The 19,971-nt window shown below is 44.4% G+C and overlaps 1 protein-coding gene across 1 annotated transcript in view; it reads right to left on the bottom strand.

Annotated features, from left to right (window-relative positions):
- Slc24a3 (solute carrier family 24 member 3) overlaps positions 1-19,533 on the bottom strand; it is a 453,633-nt gene extending 434,100 nt beyond the window's left edge. The window contains 1 exon segment of the mRNA XM_050159552.1: positions 18,603-19,533. Within this exon segment, the coding sequence (XP_050015509.1) occupies positions 18,603-19,032 (430 nt within the window). The 5' untranslated portion in view covers positions 19,033-19,533.
- Positions 19,534-19,971: the final 438 nt, after the last annotated feature.

Genomic DNA, 19,971 nt, shown 5'->3' with positions numbered 1-19,971 from the left:
AAGGAAGGAAGGAAGGAAGGAAGGAAGGAAGGAAGGAAGGAAATAAGGAAGGAAGGAAATAAGGAAGGAAGGCAATTGACATGAAAGACAAACAAATGGTTTTCTGAATTACAAATAGTTCATAGTTTTAAGAAATGAAGTAAAGGATAACCATGCTACAATCCACAGACCCATAGAGGCTGGGTAACAAGGAAGACCCAAGGGGGATGCATGACTCTCCCTAAGAAGGAGAAATAGAAGAGATTTCCTGGGTGGACCGGAGACAGGTGGGGATAGGAACTTGGGGAACTGAGTTAGGGGATGAATGGAGGGGAAAGTAGTAAAAGAGATGGCTGCAAAAGAGGGCTGAGCATTTTGGGGTCAGGAATCTGCAAGGATGACTTTAGCTAAGACCCCTAACAATAGTGGACGCACAGCCTGAACTGGCCATCTCCTGTGATAAGATTGGTGACTACCTCAATTTATATCAGAGCCTTTATCCAGATGGATACAGATGCAGAGACCCACTGCCAAACATTAGCTGGAGGAATCCCACTGAAGAGGAGGGAGAAGGATTATAGAAACCAGAGGGGTCAAGGACAACACAGGGAAACCCACAGAAACAACTAACCTGGCTCACAGGAACTAACAGTCTGAACCAACAACCTTGGAGCCTGCATGGGACCGACCTAGGCCCTCTACAATAATGTGACGGCTGTGTGGCTTGGTCTACTTGTGGAATTCCTAACAATGAGAGCAGAAGTGGTCCCTAACGCTTTGGCTGGCTCTTCGGAACCCATTCCTCCTACTGGATGGCACTGCCCAGCCTTAATATAGGGAGGCAGGGGTGTTCACTCAGTCTTACCATAACTTGATATGCCATGTTTTGCTTATACCCATGGGAGGACTGCCCTTTTCTGAACAGAAACAGAGGAGGAATGGGTTGGGGCAAGAGCAGAAGGGAGTGGGAAGGGAATGAGAGGAGAGGAGCAAGGGAAAACTTCGATTGGGATATAAAATAAGTAAATTAATTAAATTAAAAAAAATAAGGGAACTCTTAATCCACACCATGAGACTGAGTCCCAAGGGAGCGAAATTGAGCCTGCTGCAGCACTTTAAAGTTTTACTCTGAAAATTGTTAGTAATGCTCTTATCGCATTAAATAATAATACATCTTTCTCATACTGATTAAGAACAACAGTTTTCTACTCTGATTTGCTTTTAAGATACACCGAGTTAATCTGTGGACCTTCTGTTTCTCATTCATTCACTTAACACACATCCACTGAACAAATGAGATGTAAAATACAGCTGTCTTTATTTTATAATCTATCTAATTCAGCAGCAGCTATCATGAGTGTATATATTAAAAATATGGAGTATAAATTGGTACACAAGCTTAATAAAAATAGTTTTTTGTTTATTTGAAAAAAAGAATTGAAACAGATAAGAATCCACAATAGTCATATTCTCCAGACAAAAATGAGATAAAACTGGAACTTAGAGTGTATATATATATATATATATATACATCTGAGAGATCAGAAATCAGTCTCTTAAATAATTACAGAGGAAATAAAGTGGAAATTATACTACTATTTGCAACGAACCAACAATGACTACATGATCTTTAAATATTTATATATAGTGTAAGTCTGACTACCCACAAAATCAAATGTACCACTAATCAAGATAAATAAAGATAATTCAACATATTGGAAGATAAATGGAATAAGAGGATTTTTATAGAAATATGGTAGCTGAAACTGAATCAGCAAAATGGGAAAACCAAAATAGATCAATACAATCAGTCAATCTTTAAAAATTAACAAAGTCAGCCAAATAGCATCCAATTGGATCAAGAGAAACAGAAAAGCTCATCTCAGTGCTGAGGGAAGATCATACAATCACAAGTACAGCAGTTAAAGCAAATAAGAAGGATGCATAATTTTGATCATTTTTAAAATCTTAACGAAATTGACAGTTCTTTGGGAAAATGGAAATTGCCCACATAAGAAAATATGAATGGAAGAAACTGTAGTTTGCACATAATTGCTACCAAAAAAGACCATGGGGACCATGGGAGAGGGTTGAAGGGGAGGGGAGAGGCGGGGAGGGGAGAGGCAGGGAGGGGAGAAGAGAAAAATGTAGAGCTCAATAAAAAATAAAAAGACCACGGACAAGCTCATTCTAAATATCAAACTAATTTCCATGCTTGTCAACATATTCTGTAACATAAAGAAACATGGAAGTTGTCAATTCATTTTATAAAGTTAATGTTATTTTGACACTTTAGTCTAGAAAATAAATACATAAATTCTTTAATATAAGAGAGTAAATATTTCATAGAGGGTCCCAACCAAACAAATTCAAAGGAAAAACCCTATTATCACAGACATGTAGGACTTGGCTTATTGTGGAGCTGTACTTAAATCATATTGTGCTAAACACTTCAATAGGCATTAACTAGGCATTTATTCACATTCAATGTCTGTGAGTTGTCATAAACATCAGAGACGCTGGAACTGGAAAAGAAGTTCCACAACAGATAAATAAATACTCAGTAGCTAGTTGGTCCAAAAGTTCCCTATCTGGTAGCAAATTATCACAAAATTTGATGCTATTGCTTTGCATAATAAATTAATTTTTTAATTTGACGCTATTGCTTTGCATAATAAATTAATTTTAAAGTATTCACACAATTTTTATTGAAAAATAATTTTATACAATATATTTTGACCATGTTTCCCCCTCTCCTAATCCAGGTCCCTCCCACCTCTCTATCCACCCAATTGTATGTTCTTTTTCTCTGTCTCTCTTTAAACAATTGAACATCCACATGAAATAAATACACACAAACAGAAAAACTGCATAGAAATAGAAGCCAAAGCAATCAAGCAAAAGACTAATAAGGCAAAACAAAAAATACCCAAACGAAGCAAAATGAGATGAAAAGTTTATTAAAATCCCATTGAGTTCATTTTGTATTGGCCAACTACTCCTCAGCATGTTGCCTTGCCCAGGAGTGTGGTTAATACACCCAGTGAAACCTCATTGGAGCAAACTAATTGTTCCTTTGCTATTGGGCATCAGTTGCACATAGCTTCTTGGTTAGGGGATGGAAGTCTATGTCCACTTCTCCCTCTCAGTGCTGGGACCCTATACGGCTTGAACCTACGCAGACCGACCCAGGGCAAGCGGGAATTCTCAGTCGCTGAGAGTTCACATGCTCATCAGTCCTGTTGTGTGTATGGAGTCATCCAGTCACCCCTGGTTCTTACGTTCTTTCTGCCTCCTCTTTCCCATGGACCCCTGAGCTCTGAAGGAAGGGCTTTGATGAAGACATCCCCATTAGAACTGAGTGCTCCAATGTCTCTCACTCTCTGGGTACCACCTGTTTGTGTTAGTTTCTATCTACGGCAAGAAGTGAGTGAGGCACTGGTGTACAGGTCAAACAGAATCCCATCAGAAGTCATTTTATGGCTACGTCCCTTTAGCACAGCAGTTCTCGACCACTGAAAAACACAAATATCTACGTTACAATTCAAAACAGTAACAAAATTAACGTTATAAAGTAGCAATGGAAATAAATTTATGGTTGGGGTCACTACAACATGAGGAACTGTTTAAAACTGTATTAAAGGGCCACGGCATTGGTAAGGTTGAGATGTACGGCTTTAGCAGAATAATTATATTTACATCATTTTTAAATTTTAAGAATACAATGCGGGGCCTGGAGAGATGGCTTAGTGACTGAGAGGGCATACAGTTCCTGCAGAGGACATGAGTTCGGCTCCCAGCACCCATATCAGGCAGCTCACTACCATAAGTCTAGTGCCAGAGCATAGCACGCTCTCTTCTGACCTCCGCAGGCACCTGGACACGCACGGCATCCTCTTACACAGAAGCACAGACACATAAATAAAAATAAGCCGTAAAAAAAAGCAATTAAACAGTATAAAGAAATATTTCAAATGCATACGGAATGAAGCAGCGGCAATGATAAATAATACACGGCAAAATGACTTTCCCAAACAAACGCAGGAAAGAAATGGGGAAGTGATCACGACTTCCAGCTAACTTCCTTAGGAGCCTGATCAAACAAAAGAGCACCGCAGGGGTGAGAGAAATCTGCACTGCAGAATGCCATTTTTTCCACACACTATTTATAGATTTGCCCAATCCTAGAGGGATTTCATGGAAATTTCACAGAGATTCTAAAGTTCACTTAGGAAGATAAACGGATGATAACAGCAAAAATGACTTTTTCCAAAACAAGAGGACGGGAGCCTCACCCTGCCAAAAAATTAACATGCTAACAAATGACAGCTTTAATTAACGAGGAAGCTGAGTAAAATCGATGTCATAAAAGCAGCCAGTGGTACAGGGAGAATAAACACGGGCCGGAGCCATGCGAGATGCATGGGTCAAGATGATTCCATAAACAAGACCAGAATTAACGGGCGGGTCTGTGGATCTGTTTGCATCTTCAGGTCAACTACAATTGACCCCAGATGAGAACAGGGTTATTTTTTTTTAAGCTAAATCAAACAGGTAGGAAGAGAAGATAGGAACAATTATGTGGGATAAATATATGATTGAGATCCTGAAGCTAAGAATACAATAATGAAAAATAAAAGCAGAGAGAAAGAGAGAGAGAGAGAGAGAGAGAGAGAGAGAGAGAGAGAGTTTAAACTGGATGAAAATGCTACCGATATGCCACAAAAACTTCCGAGAGGATAGGATACACAGAATACATATAAAACTCTTACACTTTATCATTTAAAAAGTGATTACCTTCCTAGGTAGAAATGCAGAGCTGAGTGCGGTAACACAGACTTACAACCCTCACCCGGAATGATTGTCCTTCAGTGAAAAAAGAAAATTGAGATTACCCATGAAGAAATCTTTTCCACAAGGAAAGAAAGTGATATAATGGAGGAAAGACAAAGGAGAAAGGCAAACAAAAGTGGTGAGGGGCCATTCTTCTACAGTAACTATGTAAGTATGGGAACTATGTAAGCGCTGGGCTGGACCTCAGTGATGGAGCACTTGCCTCGTATCCACAAGAGGCTGGGACTTGACTCCCAGTGCTGAAGAAACGCACCCCACAAAAATTATCATACTCACTTTTGGCAAGTGGACATTGAATTCGAAGCTGTCAAGCATGGCTGTGGGGATTTCAAACCTGTTCACATTCCTGGAAGCTGACAGAGTAGGAATATGAGCCTCTCTGAAGGGCACATCCGTTAATGAGGAAATACTGTTTCTAAGAGTCCAGTCAAAGAAACTGTCAGATACTGGCAAGGATTTCTGCACGAGACTCTCAACACAGAAAACCCGTGGAAAATACCTCATGCTGCCAAATAGAGACCTAAAAAAAGCAAGGTGTAGGGACACATACTTCTAATCTCACCAACCAGAAGGCAGAGGCAGGGGCACTTCTATGAGTTTGAGGTCAGGTTCCAAACCAGCCAGGGTTACAGAGTGAGGACCTATCCAAAAAATAAAATGTTGTCAAAAAGAAACTCAAATGAATCAGTTATGACATGGAACAATCCAAGGAGAATCAGACTGTCTGGGTTCTAATCTAAGACACAGAAAACCCTAAGCTTCAACAATTTGCCTCAATTTTTGTGTCCTGTCTTCCTTTACTTGTAAAACAGAGAGAAAAATTTTCCCATTCCATAGGGTTATTCGGGGAGGCCAAAGAAGTTAAGACATAAAAAAGTATCTGGAACAGAGTCCCCGGCCTGCTAAGGACTCCAGAAACATTGATTTCCATAATATTTACAAAAGCGTCATGAGCTTTGTGACAGATGTACACCTCCAACTCCTCCAGCACGCACACGCTGAGGCAAGAGGACTAACCTGAGCTACACAGCAAGGCTCTCTCTCACATACGAAAAAAATGCAATTTTATTACCATCATGCGGACATTAAATCATATCTGAACTTTAAAGTCATGAAGAAATGCTGATGACAAGCTAAAAGGGAGGCTCCGTCAATTCCAATCTTTTCTAGCAGACAGAAGTGTGGTGGGGGGTGGGGGAGCATCTCCCAACTCATTCTGTGGGCCAGTATTGCCCTGACAGCAAAACCAGACAAAGACAGCACCAAGAAACAAGATCACAGACCATTTTCTCATGCGATCATAGCATAAAAGTCCTCAGTAAAATTTTAGCAATTCAAATCCAAGAAATGTAAACTGCAAAACCATTTCCTGAGCTACTGCGGCTTCTCCTTGGTGTGCAAGGCTGGCTCTGTGTTCAAAAGCCATTCCACACAATCCATTCTGTATAACCACTATCAACTGTCCAAGAGAAAAATCAGAGGGGCAATTATTCTGACAAATTTCCATATCTACCCCTTATTTTACAAAGGAGCTTCTCACCAAATGAAAATTAGACATGAAATTCCTTCACATCATAACATATATAACTATGAAAATACTAGAGTAAACATCGTGCTTAACAGTTTATGACTAAATATTCCCTTCTAACATCAGGACAAGTCATGGGTGACTATTCAAATGACATACTAAAGAATCCAGCCATGGTAATATGGTAGGGAAAAGAACTGAGTATTATAGCATCTTCATTCATAAACAAACTAAAAGCCACCAAGCGCCTTACAACAGGGAACAGAATAAGGTATTCAATACCTGCAAATTATATGTTACTCAGCCAAAAGTAGTGGACGCGCGAGATCCCGATTCCGAAGGCAACTTAAGTGAAGTCATAATATTAAGTAAAAGAAACAAACTGTTTGAGTCTTAGATTCCATTTGCAAAAAAAATAATTTTTGTTTTTCTTTTGAGACAAGTCTTCCTATTTAGCCTCAACTAGCCTCAAACCCATGGTCTTTCTGTCTACCCTTCCCTAGTGCTGGCATTACATTTGGCTACATCCTTAAAAATTCAAATACTCTGATGACAGACAATGGTCAGGGTAATGGATGAGAGGAAGATGTGACTACAAAGGGACAATTCAGAGTTTTGCAGGAAGAGTGATATTCTATCTGTATCTTGACTGTCGGTCAGTTCTAATGTATGCAATTTTAAAATTAAAACATATTAATTTTTTATTTAAAAACAATGTAGGGACCGGCAAGGTGATTTAGTGGGTAAGGGCACTTGCCTCTAAGCCTGAAAGAAGAAAACTCAATCTTCCCAGTTGTCCTCTGACTTCTCCACTATGCTGTGGCATGAATACATACATGTACTCACATGCATACATACATGTATGCATACATACATACACACACACATACCGGATAGATAGATAAGTTTTTTCTTAATTTAAAGATCTGTTGGGCAGTGGTGGTACAAGCCTTTAATTCCAGCATTTGAGAGGCAGAGGCAGGAAGGTCTCTGAGTTTGAGGCCAGCCTGGACTACAGAAACAAGTTCCAGGACAGCCTGGGCAAACACAGAAAAACCCTGTCTCGAAAAACAAACAAACAAAAAAAAAAAAGATCTAATCCATTATATATGGTTTGATGTCAAGATTGACATATTGAAGGGAGGAAATGACATCACAATGTTAGAAAATAATGACGCTGATCTGAATTTGCCTAGATTTGTTTAAAGTGGGTGCAATGAGTTTACTCGCTGTACACAGCCCAAAACTACCCGTGATTTTAAACATCAACCTGAAACCCCACTCCAGAGACCATGGATTGTTTTCTAAATCCTACGATTCTAAGGTCCTAGGAAGCTATCCTTAGCAACCAGTGTTTGGGGCAAGGTCCAGAAGCATGATATCAAGGACAAAATGAAGTTGGAAAGTTATACGTTCAAACATTGCTAACAAGAAAAACAGAAGAAAGAAGAAAACCCAGGCCACTCATTTCCAAAGAGCTCATTATCCTCCTGATTACATCAAGACAGACGTGTGTGGAACAAAGGCAAGGAGTGTCCCGAGGGCCAGTGCTCCAGCCCCGCACATCTCCTCACTTGCTACACGAAGCGGCTCGCCCTGTGACTCCCCCTTTTTTCCCATGGACTGACTCTCCCGAATGTCAGAAAGTTTCCCAGGAGATTCCAGCACTTCAGTAACATTTCCGAATGTGAGACAATCTGCCAAAAGTTGATCTTCATTCATTAGATCCCTCCCTTAACTGTGCTGTGTTTTCTTAAGCGGATTCTTTTTTTTTTTTTTCAAGCAAAGAGTGAAATTGGCAATTTTCATTCATGTCACTTCTAACAAAAACAGACATTAAGACTCAGTCGCCCCAAGAGTGCCTCCACGTCAATATTCCAGAAAACAAATACCAAGGAACGCACTATAGAAGCCTTATATGGCTAAACTTCCCGAATGATCCATCTATCTGAAGAAGCCATTTTTATGCATCCTTCATTCAGAAATATGACGCAAATGACAGAAATAACTATCCATCAGAGAAGCCCTCCGCATACCAAGCATAAACTTTCCCTCGCGTTCAGTTCAGATTTCCATACGTTAGAGCGTTGACTCTGCAAACACAGGCTGTCCACATCTTCAATTCTCAAATGTAAACGAACTTGGTGACTATTTCTCTGTTCCAATGTATAATCAAAATATTGTACAGAATATAATAGTCCTGGTGGTGATTTTCCTTCATTCTTAAAACCACGATTTTTAAGTTGACGTTATTTGAGTGTAGGTGATTATCAATTACTTAATGCCAATGGTCCTTTTATACTAAAAGATATGGACGGTGTTGTCATTAGAGGGACCCTTAATGGTTGTTGGTAGATGCACAAATCCACATGGGTTATTAAACTTGTAGAACCCAGGACGCGCATGCACGCGCGCGCACACACACACACACACAAATGCATACATAATAAAAGAATCAATCCAAGTGAGAAAGGTAGATTGGATTGATGCCACCATCCTACTAATAATACTATGTCACAATTTTGCAAAATATTACAGTGAGGTTAACTAGAAAACACTACAATGGAGAGTCCTGTGTTTTGTTTTCCACCTATATGAGAATCTTCAATTCACTCAATAAAAAATTTCAATTAAAAAAGACTTTCCATTCCTCCTACTCCCTACCCTTAGTTTCCATATGTCGCTAAAATTGAAAAGGAAGAGGAGGGAGGAAGGAGGCAAGCTGATTTAAATCATGTGTGATGGCCTGGGTTCTGTCAACAGATAAGTTATTGAGCCCCTTCCTAGTCACTGTTGGGAAGACCTCAGTCCTTGAGGCAGAGCAAGTGCTCTTACTGAAGAAATACATCTTCTCCCACTGGACTCCCTGAGAGAACAGGTCACCACCTGATGGCAGGACACAGTGATCTTTCTCTAGGAAATCCAACTAAGCCCTGACAAAGATGGAAAACAAGACACATAGAGCCTTTCCCAGTGACATGGCCCAGTCAGATGAGCTCCTAGGGACACTTACCAACAAGTCCTTCCTCTGCCATTGCCATGATCTCTGCAACAGCCTCACCTACACACAAGGGAGGTGCAGACACCAAAGTGTCTGACATTTAAAGACACTGGTAAGGAAAATGGAACAACATAGGTGGACAGGAGCAACTTACAGAAGAGTCCGCAGAAAAAAGGGGACTCTTCAAAATGTGTGCATACTCAGAGGTGGGAGAGATGATGTGGATGGATAAGGAGCTACTGAAGTAATCCCCACAGGAGATGCAGCTCTTGGGAGATGAAGCCAGTGTAAGAGTTGGAAACCTGGGCCACACGACGGTCCAGCGAATGACAGCAATTGCTGGGCAAGCCTGGTGACCTGAGTGAAATCCTCAGAACCCAGTAAAGGTGGAGGCAGAGAACTAACGCCATAAGGTTTTCCTCTGGCTCCACATGCACGCTTCGTCCGACACACACCATACAGGCAGACCCACGCAATAATGACTAATTAAATAAAGGTTTCTTTTTTTAAGGAGTGGGAAATTCTTGGTTTAAAAAAAAAATGTAGAAGGTCTGGAGAAATGGTTCAGAGATTACAAACACTGGCTGCTCTGCCAGAGGACCTGGGTTGGATTCCCAGCACCCATGTGACAGCTCACAACTTTCTGGAACTCCAGTCCTAGAAGATCCACACTTCTCTTCTGGCCTCCTCAGGCACCAGGACCACATGTGATACACAGGCATACATGTAGTCAAAATACCTGCATGTATTAATATAAATAAATATATAAATAACATGTATAGAAATCACACCAAATGTCCGGGACGATTGCATGTAACTGTAACCTCAGTCCTTGAGAGGCTAAGGCAGAAGGATCATGCATCCAAGGCCAGACTGGATAACAAAACCTATCTCAAAAAAAGAAAAGAAAAGCAAAGCAAAGCCCAGTACAAAGGGTAAAAGGAGTAGGAAAGGAAAGTAGATGAGGGGATGCTCCCAGGAACTCAGGCGTGCAGTAACTGACAACCCAGAAAGGGAGCAAGCAAGGATGAAGACCTCACAGAGCGGGAGATCCTAGACCTGTGGGACACACACTTTCAGATCAGAAGAATCTGAAGGGAGTGGACAGACATGGAACCATACTGATCATAAAACTCACTGACTCTAGGAGCAAATAACACAGGAGGAACAAAGCAAATGTCTTAGAAAAGGAAACGGAGTCAAAAAAACAATTAAAAACCAGGACAGGATCAGACTTCCAAGAGGCATCATTGAAAGAAAGATACACAAGCAACATCTTCAGAGCTCCAAAGAAAACAAGGCTCACCCTAAATTATTTTCCTTTTATTTTAAATCTAAGGCTAGCCTCAAAATCATAACCCTCCTGCTTCAGCACTCCCAAATTCTAGGATTATAGGTGCATAACCTACGTTATGAGCCCAAACCACGTGACCCATGGGTCAGAAGAAGGATCACAGCTTCGACCATACCAGGCATCACACCTAGGTCTGCTTTGCCTTATTCCAGAGGCAACTGGCATGTGTGAGCCTCAAAACAACAACTGGAGGCGTAAGCCAAGAGGGACGCATGCGCAACTTCTAGGAAGACAACTTCCAGGGGAGAGCTCGGAGACGTGAACGGCACAGATCTGAAGGGAGGAGGGGGAGCAAGACGACAGCTGGACAGCAGACTTCCCAAGTAACCTGACCAGACAAGAAACAGCCAGAAGAATCTGCATGAAGATTGCTTCCCAGAGAAACCCCGATGGTGAACGTAATGCCATTGTACATACGAAGATGAGATGAGGCCGGGGGAAGAGAGTTTGGAGTGAAATTGTAGCAAACGTTTAGAAAACCAGGTAGAAGAATATTGATTTACATCCAGAAGAGAAAATTTGAGTTCAATGTATTTCACAGCTCAGCAACACTGGGCCTCTACATAGCCATAATACAATGAATATTGCGCATTTACCTACCCCAGCGGGCTCAGTCTTGGCTGCATACTGGCACCAACTGCATCACCCTTAACAAAACATCGCAATGTCCACACCGTACCCTAGGGCATTCCATCAGTATCTCTGGGCAAGACTCAGACCCAAGTGAAGCGCAGAGTTCCCTAGGTGACACTGCAGACTGAGGAACACGAGCTCGTCAGAGAGACAATTCTCACCTCCGGTAAACTCCTCGCAAGTCCTCATCTGTGGCGGCAACTGCTGATAATCCCGATTTTTCAACTGTCGGCTTCCTGTCCCGCCAGCTCACTAAGTCAAACTACCCAAAAATGAACACTTCCCGTTCCGTCTAGAAAATGGCACTATTGACCTCCTGGAGTGGATGTGCAATGCCAGTCTGGTCACCCAGACCTCTCCATCACCCTCTGTTCCTTCGCGTCCTCCAGGGGTTTAAATTCTGGTGGCGGAGCAGGTCGCTAAAGTAAAAATGTCCCTTTCTCAGTCAGAACGAAGGAGACACGTACGGGGAAAAATGAAGAGCAATGCTGTCGATACGGCAGAAGCTACAGATGGGAAACTCTCCAAACTGGGGAGCAGCTGAGCTGATTTTATTTGCCCATCCTCTCAGGAATACATAGCTACTGAAAAGCAAAGAATGAATGCTAAATTGCATGGTTTAAATAAGCAACCAGCGCTGGTCTATCCTGATCCCCAGGGTTCCCTTCTAATCCTAAACTCCAGGCTTTAAAGGGCCATGGCCAATCAGCTCCATGGTCCACCTTTGTATCCAGGTTCTCTGAGTTTTTAACCTAGGCTTCAAAAATATATGGGGCTATTCTAATCCCATAAGCATGTATGTGGTTCAAAACAGTAACAGCTTAGCCACACAGCCTCCATATTGCAGTCAACTACACTTGGATCCATTAACGTTTGCTAATCTATCCAAAAAAAGACATCTCATTATTTTTAAATTCCAACTTCCCACTTGATAATTCAGAGTGAAAAATGCTATTTGGGGTTATTGGCCATCTGCAGTGGCATCTCTGGCTGTTACCTGCCCACAGTATTTCTCAGTTTTCTAGGAGGTTTGTCTTTCTAACTAGTTTGCATCTGCTTTCCAGGTCTCAGCACCTCTGAATAACCATATACTCCTCCAGGGCATGCTGGATTTCTCATTCATATCTCCAAAACTCTTCAGAAATAGCTACTCGGTGCCCCGCTACTCAAAAATCCCAAAGGCCAATACTGGGTGTCTATCTCAGATACCCCTGTAACCCCAAGAACTAGCAAAATGTCTGATTAAAGGAGTCAAAGGCAGAGATCCCTGGATCTGATGTCCTTGGGAGCCTATACAGGACTCCTTCCAAGGAATCCACTGATAAGAATCTCACAAGAAGAGAGCTAACAGGGATGGTTATGGGGCAGGGAAGCCATTAAAGGATGGTGACACCCAACATTAGCGACAGTAGGGAGGAGCATGGCCAATCCCAAGGCAGGAGCAGACAGAGAGAAGAGCAAGCAGAATGCTGGAAGCCCATAGCCCATCACCCCCTTGGCTTATGGCAAACCTTCCTCCACTTGAGTCCTCAGTACGTCACAGTCTCAGATCCCACACACAGCAGAACCTTGTTTAAAACTATTACAAGCAATGAATAAAACGGGCTGTCAAATAAACTCTACAGAATCAGAAACTGACAGCCATCAATCAGAAATCCTCAAATCCCTCTCCTGAGATCACAACCCACTTGCAGTGTGACGTCGGCAACATATTTTTTTTGAATCCCCCTAGACCTCAGTTTCCCCATTGGAACAGTCTCTGTAGTCTCCATTACCCAAACCCATACACAAAGATTTTCCTTGTGCGCATGGAACACTCCTTATAGAAGCGAGAGTTGCCAAAGTCCTGCTCTATCAGCCAGCTTCCACCAGGCCCTGGAATGCTCAGCAAATAGCTAGTTTTGCAATTCTTTTGGCTTTGCCAACCCTCCGGGGTAAAAAAAAAAAAAAATCTTCCCTCTTCCCACAAGGATTCGAGGGTTCTGAGGAGAGGAAATCTTTGAGAAAAATCTGGGTTGATGAGCAGCTAAGAAAAGGCAGGAGGAGAGAAACACTTCTATATATGTTTGTGCGGAAAATAGAAAAGGTTGAAAGCAACGTGTTTCTAAAATACTGCTTCTATGAAGCCAGCCTTCTGTTACTCCCTACTCCTCGGCGGACTGAAAAAGGCAGGGTGATTCCCTGTCTTGTGTTCCTCTCTGCCAATGCTGGGTAATGCATCCACATGCAACCTTGGCACGGGCGTCCCCAGGTTCAAATCCTACCACCATCCAAGTGATACTGCGCAGAGCCTGCCACGTTTTTTCAGCTCGGTACTCACCACAGGAAAAAAAAAAAGAGCAACAACATCAAATTTATAGGACCAGAAATTATGAAAATAAGCATATGCCAGAAAGTAGGGCCCTAAAACAGGGTGGGTTGTTTTTTTTTTTTTTTTTTTTTTGGTTTTGTTTTGTTATTTTTATCACAAGCATTGAAGTTCAGAAATCAAAAGGGCTTCTCTATAACAAATAGATTTCGAGCTCTTATTATGGGCTGGGTGATGGGGGTGACTGATGTCAGCACAGATCACAGGGTCTCTGACCTCCTGGAGCTCAGAACCCAATGAAGAGGAATGTTACTCAAACAAACAGATAGCTGCCGACTTTGATAAATATAATCAACCGAAAGCAGTGTTTTCAGAGAACACAGCGGGGAATCTAATATAGTCCAGGAGATCCTGGCCTTGCAGAAGGATTGAGTCACCGCAGAGTGAGGTGGTGGTGGACACAGCAGGACAGAGGGACCAGCACATGTGAGAAATCTGGGACCAGAAAGGTCGTACACCCTTGTGAAGCAACAGAAAAGTCCAAGTGAAGTCAGAAAAGAGAAGGCTAGAGGAGGAGACTTGAAGTGAGGGAGTCTGCAGGCTGCACCCCAAATCCTCTGATGAGTGGAATTCCATGTAAGCCAAGATGGACTCACAGTATGCATTTCAAATCCACACTGTGCCTCCTCTTCAAAGATTATCTCCACCTTCACATCAGATAAGATCAAGGCCAATATTCTCATGATTGGAGGACATTTCAAAAATATTATGCATGTGCATGTATGTGCGGTGTATATTCACATGGGTGTACATACAAATATCTACATACAAGTTATATGTATATACTTCCTGTACTCACAACTGGTCACCTTGGGAAATGCCCTCACTCACTCCTAAGTTACAGTCCTTTCAAATCTCCAGAGTTTTTCCAAATATAGCAATCATCATATTTCCCATTAAACTGAGAAAATGGTGACTCCACATCCTCACCCTTTTTTCAACCTGGGTGGCATTTGTTCTTGCCTTGACCAGCAGAAGGCCACCATGGCAGCAGCACTCTGTGGCTTCTGCTAGAGCATAAGACTACCAGGCACCTTGTTTTCAGGGGTGCTATCTCTTGGAACCTGGCTGCCATGCTCTGAGGAAGTTCAAACTGAGCCCCAAGGAAAGACCATGCGTGTGTTAGTCAACATCCACATCAATCCTTATAAATGGGAGTGATGGTGTCTCGGATGATTCCAAATCCACTGTCATGTTGCCCAGTCTTACACTCTTCCCAGTCAAGGCCTCTGACATAATAAACTAGAGAAAAGCCATCCCCAACATGCCCATCAAATTCCTGAACTGAAGTACCCATGGGCAAAAAAGTTAAACAACTTTTTAAACTTGATACCAAGTTTGGGGCTAATTTGTTAAACAGTGATATTATATGTATATGGAGAGTATATATGTATATATACCTATATATACTAAGTTGTGGTGTTTTCAAATCTATGAATGTGTATGTGTGCAAATACTTATTTTTTCTTAGTTATACCCTTAGAACTTTCAAGAGACAATGTATATAACTGCTCCTGTGTTAGAACCCCTACCTCTAGAGAAAGATGGCCATGGAGTTTATATTTAAAAAAAAAAGTGAAACATTTCTAAGCCACTCAATGTATACAAAAGTAATCCATTCTCATGGCAAGAATAAATGAAAACCCTCATTAGCAAACCTAACACCTTATTTAAATTGGCTTTGAACACAGAGATCAAAAAGAAGATCTTCATCAGCAACAACTAAATAGGGCACCTGGGGCCTGTGTCTCCCCTGCTGAAGGCTCACAAGACTGAAGCCTCTGTTTGCAGATGAGGTAAATGCACATAAGGTATGCTTGGCACAGTGCCTGGCACTTGAGATGCCCAAACTGTAGCTGCTATTATTATTGCTTTTGTTGTAGTCAGAACTAAGAATTCTCTTCCTCCCAGCACCAACTCTTCCTGACCTAAATTAAACAATCCTCACATCCTAGTTCCACAGGAGGAAAAAAAAATCACTATGGATTCTTTGATATACTTCTTCTGACCAGATACTGAGCACACACACACACAAAAAAAAAAAAAAAAAAAAAAAAAAAAAAAAAAAAAAAAAAAAAAAAAAAAAGAGAGAGAGAGAGAGAGAGACTGCAAAATAGAACTGAACTTTTCAGTATGTAACCAAGTCTGGATTTACTGAGAAATTAAAGAAAAAAAAAAAGATCCCAAATTTCATGACATTATGTAACATAACTTTCACACACCTCTACTTCTGATAAAAAATAACTAACTATCCTTTTATAACAAAAAAAAAAGGGTAGGGGATTCTTAGGAAACAGGCCTCTGGGAGGGGGGTATCTTGCTATCTTTAACAAATACCACATGCCTTTAAAGGTAAAATATTGCCTTTGGTCATTAGGACGATACACCCACATGACCAAACAACCATCCCAGTGCTGCACCCCAAAGCAAGGAACACAACTGGGAACAAACAGTCAGGTCCCCTCAAGTTGGTTTGTCCCTCCACTCCTTGATTCCTATGTGACTTTACTTAATCGCCCATGGTGAGTCCCAGAGTCTTTAAAATGGGGTAAAACGATGAACCCTTTGCCCATGTTGAAAGGATATTATGTAGAATGGCCCTGGAGTTTTGGGGGTGTCACTACTCTGATGTTTCTGATGCCGAATGGCAATCCCCAAGCAAAATACCAGTGAAAGATCCCCCTGCAGTAATTGATTTGCTTAAAATTATCTTGCAAGAAAACTATGCCTTGCCGCTGCAACACGGCTGGTCTCCCCTACTGAAAGCAGCATCTAATGGAATCAAGGTGATTAGAGACAGAATGAGGACCAGCAAGCCATGGAGTTGGGGGTGGAGGTGAAAAGCAGAGCCTGGGTAACAGGGTCCTTAGAACTGTTGGGTTTCTCCCAGCTAAGTCTTCCCAGGGTTGGGAATCAGGAGTCCCTGCACTAGACATTGACAGGGGGCTAAAGAGGAAGTGAGAGCGAGACTATGAAATATAAATATAAATAAGAAAAGGGTAGAGATGGGGGTCATGCTACGGCATAAAATTTGAGTCAGTAGCACCTGGGCAGAAATGTCATTGTCAGGGCAACTACTTCCAAATGAAAGTCAGGTTCCAAGTTTACACTGTGTGCTACCCTATCAGCCCAGACATGCCAGCTCCTGGTGGGGATAAGGAATTGAAGCCCCCTGCAGCTGATTGACTTTCACTGCATGGGTCACATTCACCACGGGGGGGGGGGGGACCATGACGACGACAATGTCTTTTATGTCCTGGAAAGTGCTGAGAAGCCTGTCATTCACAGGGCCCCAACCTGTAGGGAAACCGCCACCAAGTAATTGACTTGAAATAGCTCTTGCCAAGGGAGCCATAAACTATCTGTTGGCTTTCACTCTTAGTGACAGTCAGTGGACATTGCTTAGCAGATCTGAATCTGCCCTTGGAGAGAAGACTCACTTCATTCCAACAACACAGCCCCCCCCACCCCCCGTGTCAGCACCCAGGGCCAGAAAATCTAAGACTCAGAAGCCACGGTGAGAGTCATCAAGTCAAGGGCTTCACTGAAAACCAGGACTGCCTCTCTCTCATTACCATATATGATGAAGTCTCTAGAGAGATCTGCGAAGTCCAGAATGACCCTCGAGTTTCACCATGTAGCACTGCATCAGCCAGTGTGAGGGAAGTCCCTCTCTTGATGGATGGCATCTTTTAAAATGTCACCATCACTATCAAAACACCTTTATTGTGCGCTTCAAAGCAACGCTTATCAGATCCGTGTCTGTCTTAACAGCGCAGCTCATATCTGTAACTGTTTTACTCCACCTACAACCATTTGTTCGTCTGCTTCCCCAAAAACCCTGACACTTGAAAATCCAGCGTACAAAATCATTTTACAACTGCTTTGCTCCCAAGTCTTTCCTTTCCGTGGTGTTATTTTGTTTTTTGTTTTTGTTTTTTTTTTTTTTTTTTTACACAGCTGCATCCCAGAGTCCAAATGGTTTCCAATAGACAACTGTTTCAAGCACATTTCTCTTCAATGTCTATTTTAGCTCTAGAAAAGCCAAGGGCAAAGATAAGACCGAAGTCTCGTGTGTGTGTGTGTGTGTGTGTGTGTGTGTGTGTGTGTGTGTTGCCGTGATCGTATAGTGGTTAGTACTCTGCGTTGTGTGTGTGTGTGTGTGTGTGTGTGTGTGTATGCGCGCGCGTGCACCATCAGCCAAGGCACCAGGAAAAAGTGGACAGCACAGAGTGGTCCATCCCCAGCTCAACAGCTCAAGTCCGGGGAAGGAAGCAAACCAGCCCTGAGAAAAAAAAAATTCATGTGTTCCTGCTGAGCGACCCTTTAAGAGAAAATGCCCATTACTAAACCCCAGCTTGGGTAGCTATCACTTTCTCCCGTCCGAAGTTACCAGCACCTGCTCTCGTACCGCAACGGTGGCAAGGAGTATTCTCTGTTGCCCACTCCACTGTGTGGAGAACTCGTGGAGAACCGGGAGTGAGCCGATTAGCCAGCCCTGCAAGCCCTCAGCAAGCCAGGAGTACAGGTGGTTGATTACATGCACAAGTACCGATTGCTGCCAGGACAACTTTATTACTGGCCCTGGTGGTGAAAGGGTTCTTCCCTGTCACCACCGCCACCACCAGTCCTCAGACTGTGGGAAAGGAGCAGAAGGCAAGAGTCACAAGTAAAGGTCTTCAGGGTGCCTAAGGGGGCTGGTCGCTCCTCCACTGCAGCACTCTTAGAGCCCAGACCCCTTCCTCCCCAGCCCTCCGAGGAACCTGGGTGTCCTCGTGCCTATTCGGTGTGGCCAGAACCCAGCGCAGCCGCCCCGCGCTGAGCGCCCCAGAGCCCGAGCCGCTGGAGCCTCAGCGCCCACTCGGGGAAGGCTGCGAGCACTCACCCTTCTGCTCTCGTAGGCTCGACAGCGACCAGAGCAGCAGCGCCACTGAGGCCAGGAAGCAAAGCTGGCTCAGCAGAAGGTCCCTCCGGCGGCGGCGGCGACGGCGGCGCGCGCGGTCCTGGTCGCCCGGCGGCGGCATCCTCGGGCGGCCGGGCGGCGTCCCCGGCGGGCGGCGACCGCTCGGGTCGCGGGCGGCCGCGGCAGGGACGGCGGCAGGAGGCAGCCCTGCGCGCAGCAGCCGCGCGTCCTCGCTGCGTTCCCACCCGGCCGCCGCCTCCTGCTCTCCCTCCTCCCGGCCGCTGCCCGTCTCCACGCTGTCGCCCTCGTCGCTATCGCTCAGTCCCTCCTCCCCCGCCACCTCCTCCTCCTCTCCGCTCGCCCGCGCCGCCGCCTCCTTGCGCTTGGGGTCCCTCTCCAGCTCGCGCACCATGGCTCCCACGCTCCGCGCCCGCGCTCGGCCTGGGGCGGCGGCGGCGGGGGCGGCCGGGAGGCGGGGGCGGCGGGGGCCGGGGAGGAGGAGCGGGGAAGGACCGGCGAGAGGAGGGCCGGCCGCTGGCCACCCTGAGCAGGCCCTGGTCTCCGGCTGCGGGAGCGCGTCGCAGAATCGCCCCCCTACTACACGGTCCACGCGCGGGGGACTCGGAGCCGAGCGGCGGCCGGGGCGCGCCAGCGGCACGGGCGAGAGCAGCTTCCCGTAGCCCCGCAGCGAGTCCACGATAGGGGGTGGGGTGCACGGGAGGGGGTCTCTGGCCAGCACTGCGGGGAGGGGGCGCAGGGAGGAGACTGGGCTGTGGAGGGAGCCCAGTGCACAGCCCTTCAACCCTTTGGTGCCCAAAGAAAGCGGTGGTGCGGCAGGTCCGCAAGACGCGATTCGGGTAGACAGATCTCCACCGAGGAGGATTCGCTTGAAACTTTCAGAGAAAAGGAGGTTTCCTTGGCTCTCTTCCATCCTCTGCCTTCAGTTAGAGCGTGAGAGTGTGCTAGGTCGCCAGTGCCTAACCACTAGTCCGGCCTCCTCCCGTTGGCCTCCGGGGTTCCCCTCTGCCCCCTGGTGGGGATCCCGGTGAGCCAGGCTCAAGTTCTAAAACTGGTCTCCTGGGGTCTTTTGGCTTATTCGGGGTGTCCTGGCTCCCCCCTCTGGCTCAGGTTCACATTTCTCGCTCCCCGAGGAACTGAAGCACGTCCAGTGTGTGGCTGAAGCTAAGGGGGCCCTAGCATGATCCCTGGGGAAGGAGACTACTGGCCTTCTATGAGGATCATCAGCCTATCTCACCCCAAGATTAAACCTAGGCCCCCATTCCCCTAATGCGGGTTCTTCTATCCCTGCCTATTTGAAAAGTGGAAGCTGATAACCTCACCTCCATCTGCA

This window comes from Alexandromys fortis, unplaced genomic scaffold, assembly GCF_014885135.2.
Source record: "Alexandromys fortis isolate MF-2015 unplaced genomic scaffold, M_Fortis_MF-2015_v1.1 scaffold_115, whole genome shotgun sequence".
Classification (NCBI taxonomy): domain Eukaryota; kingdom Metazoa; phylum Chordata; class Mammalia; order Rodentia; family Cricetidae; genus Alexandromys; species Alexandromys fortis.
The sequence above is the reverse complement of the archived record's forward strand: the minus strand, read 5'-3'. Positions and strand labels throughout refer to the sequence as shown.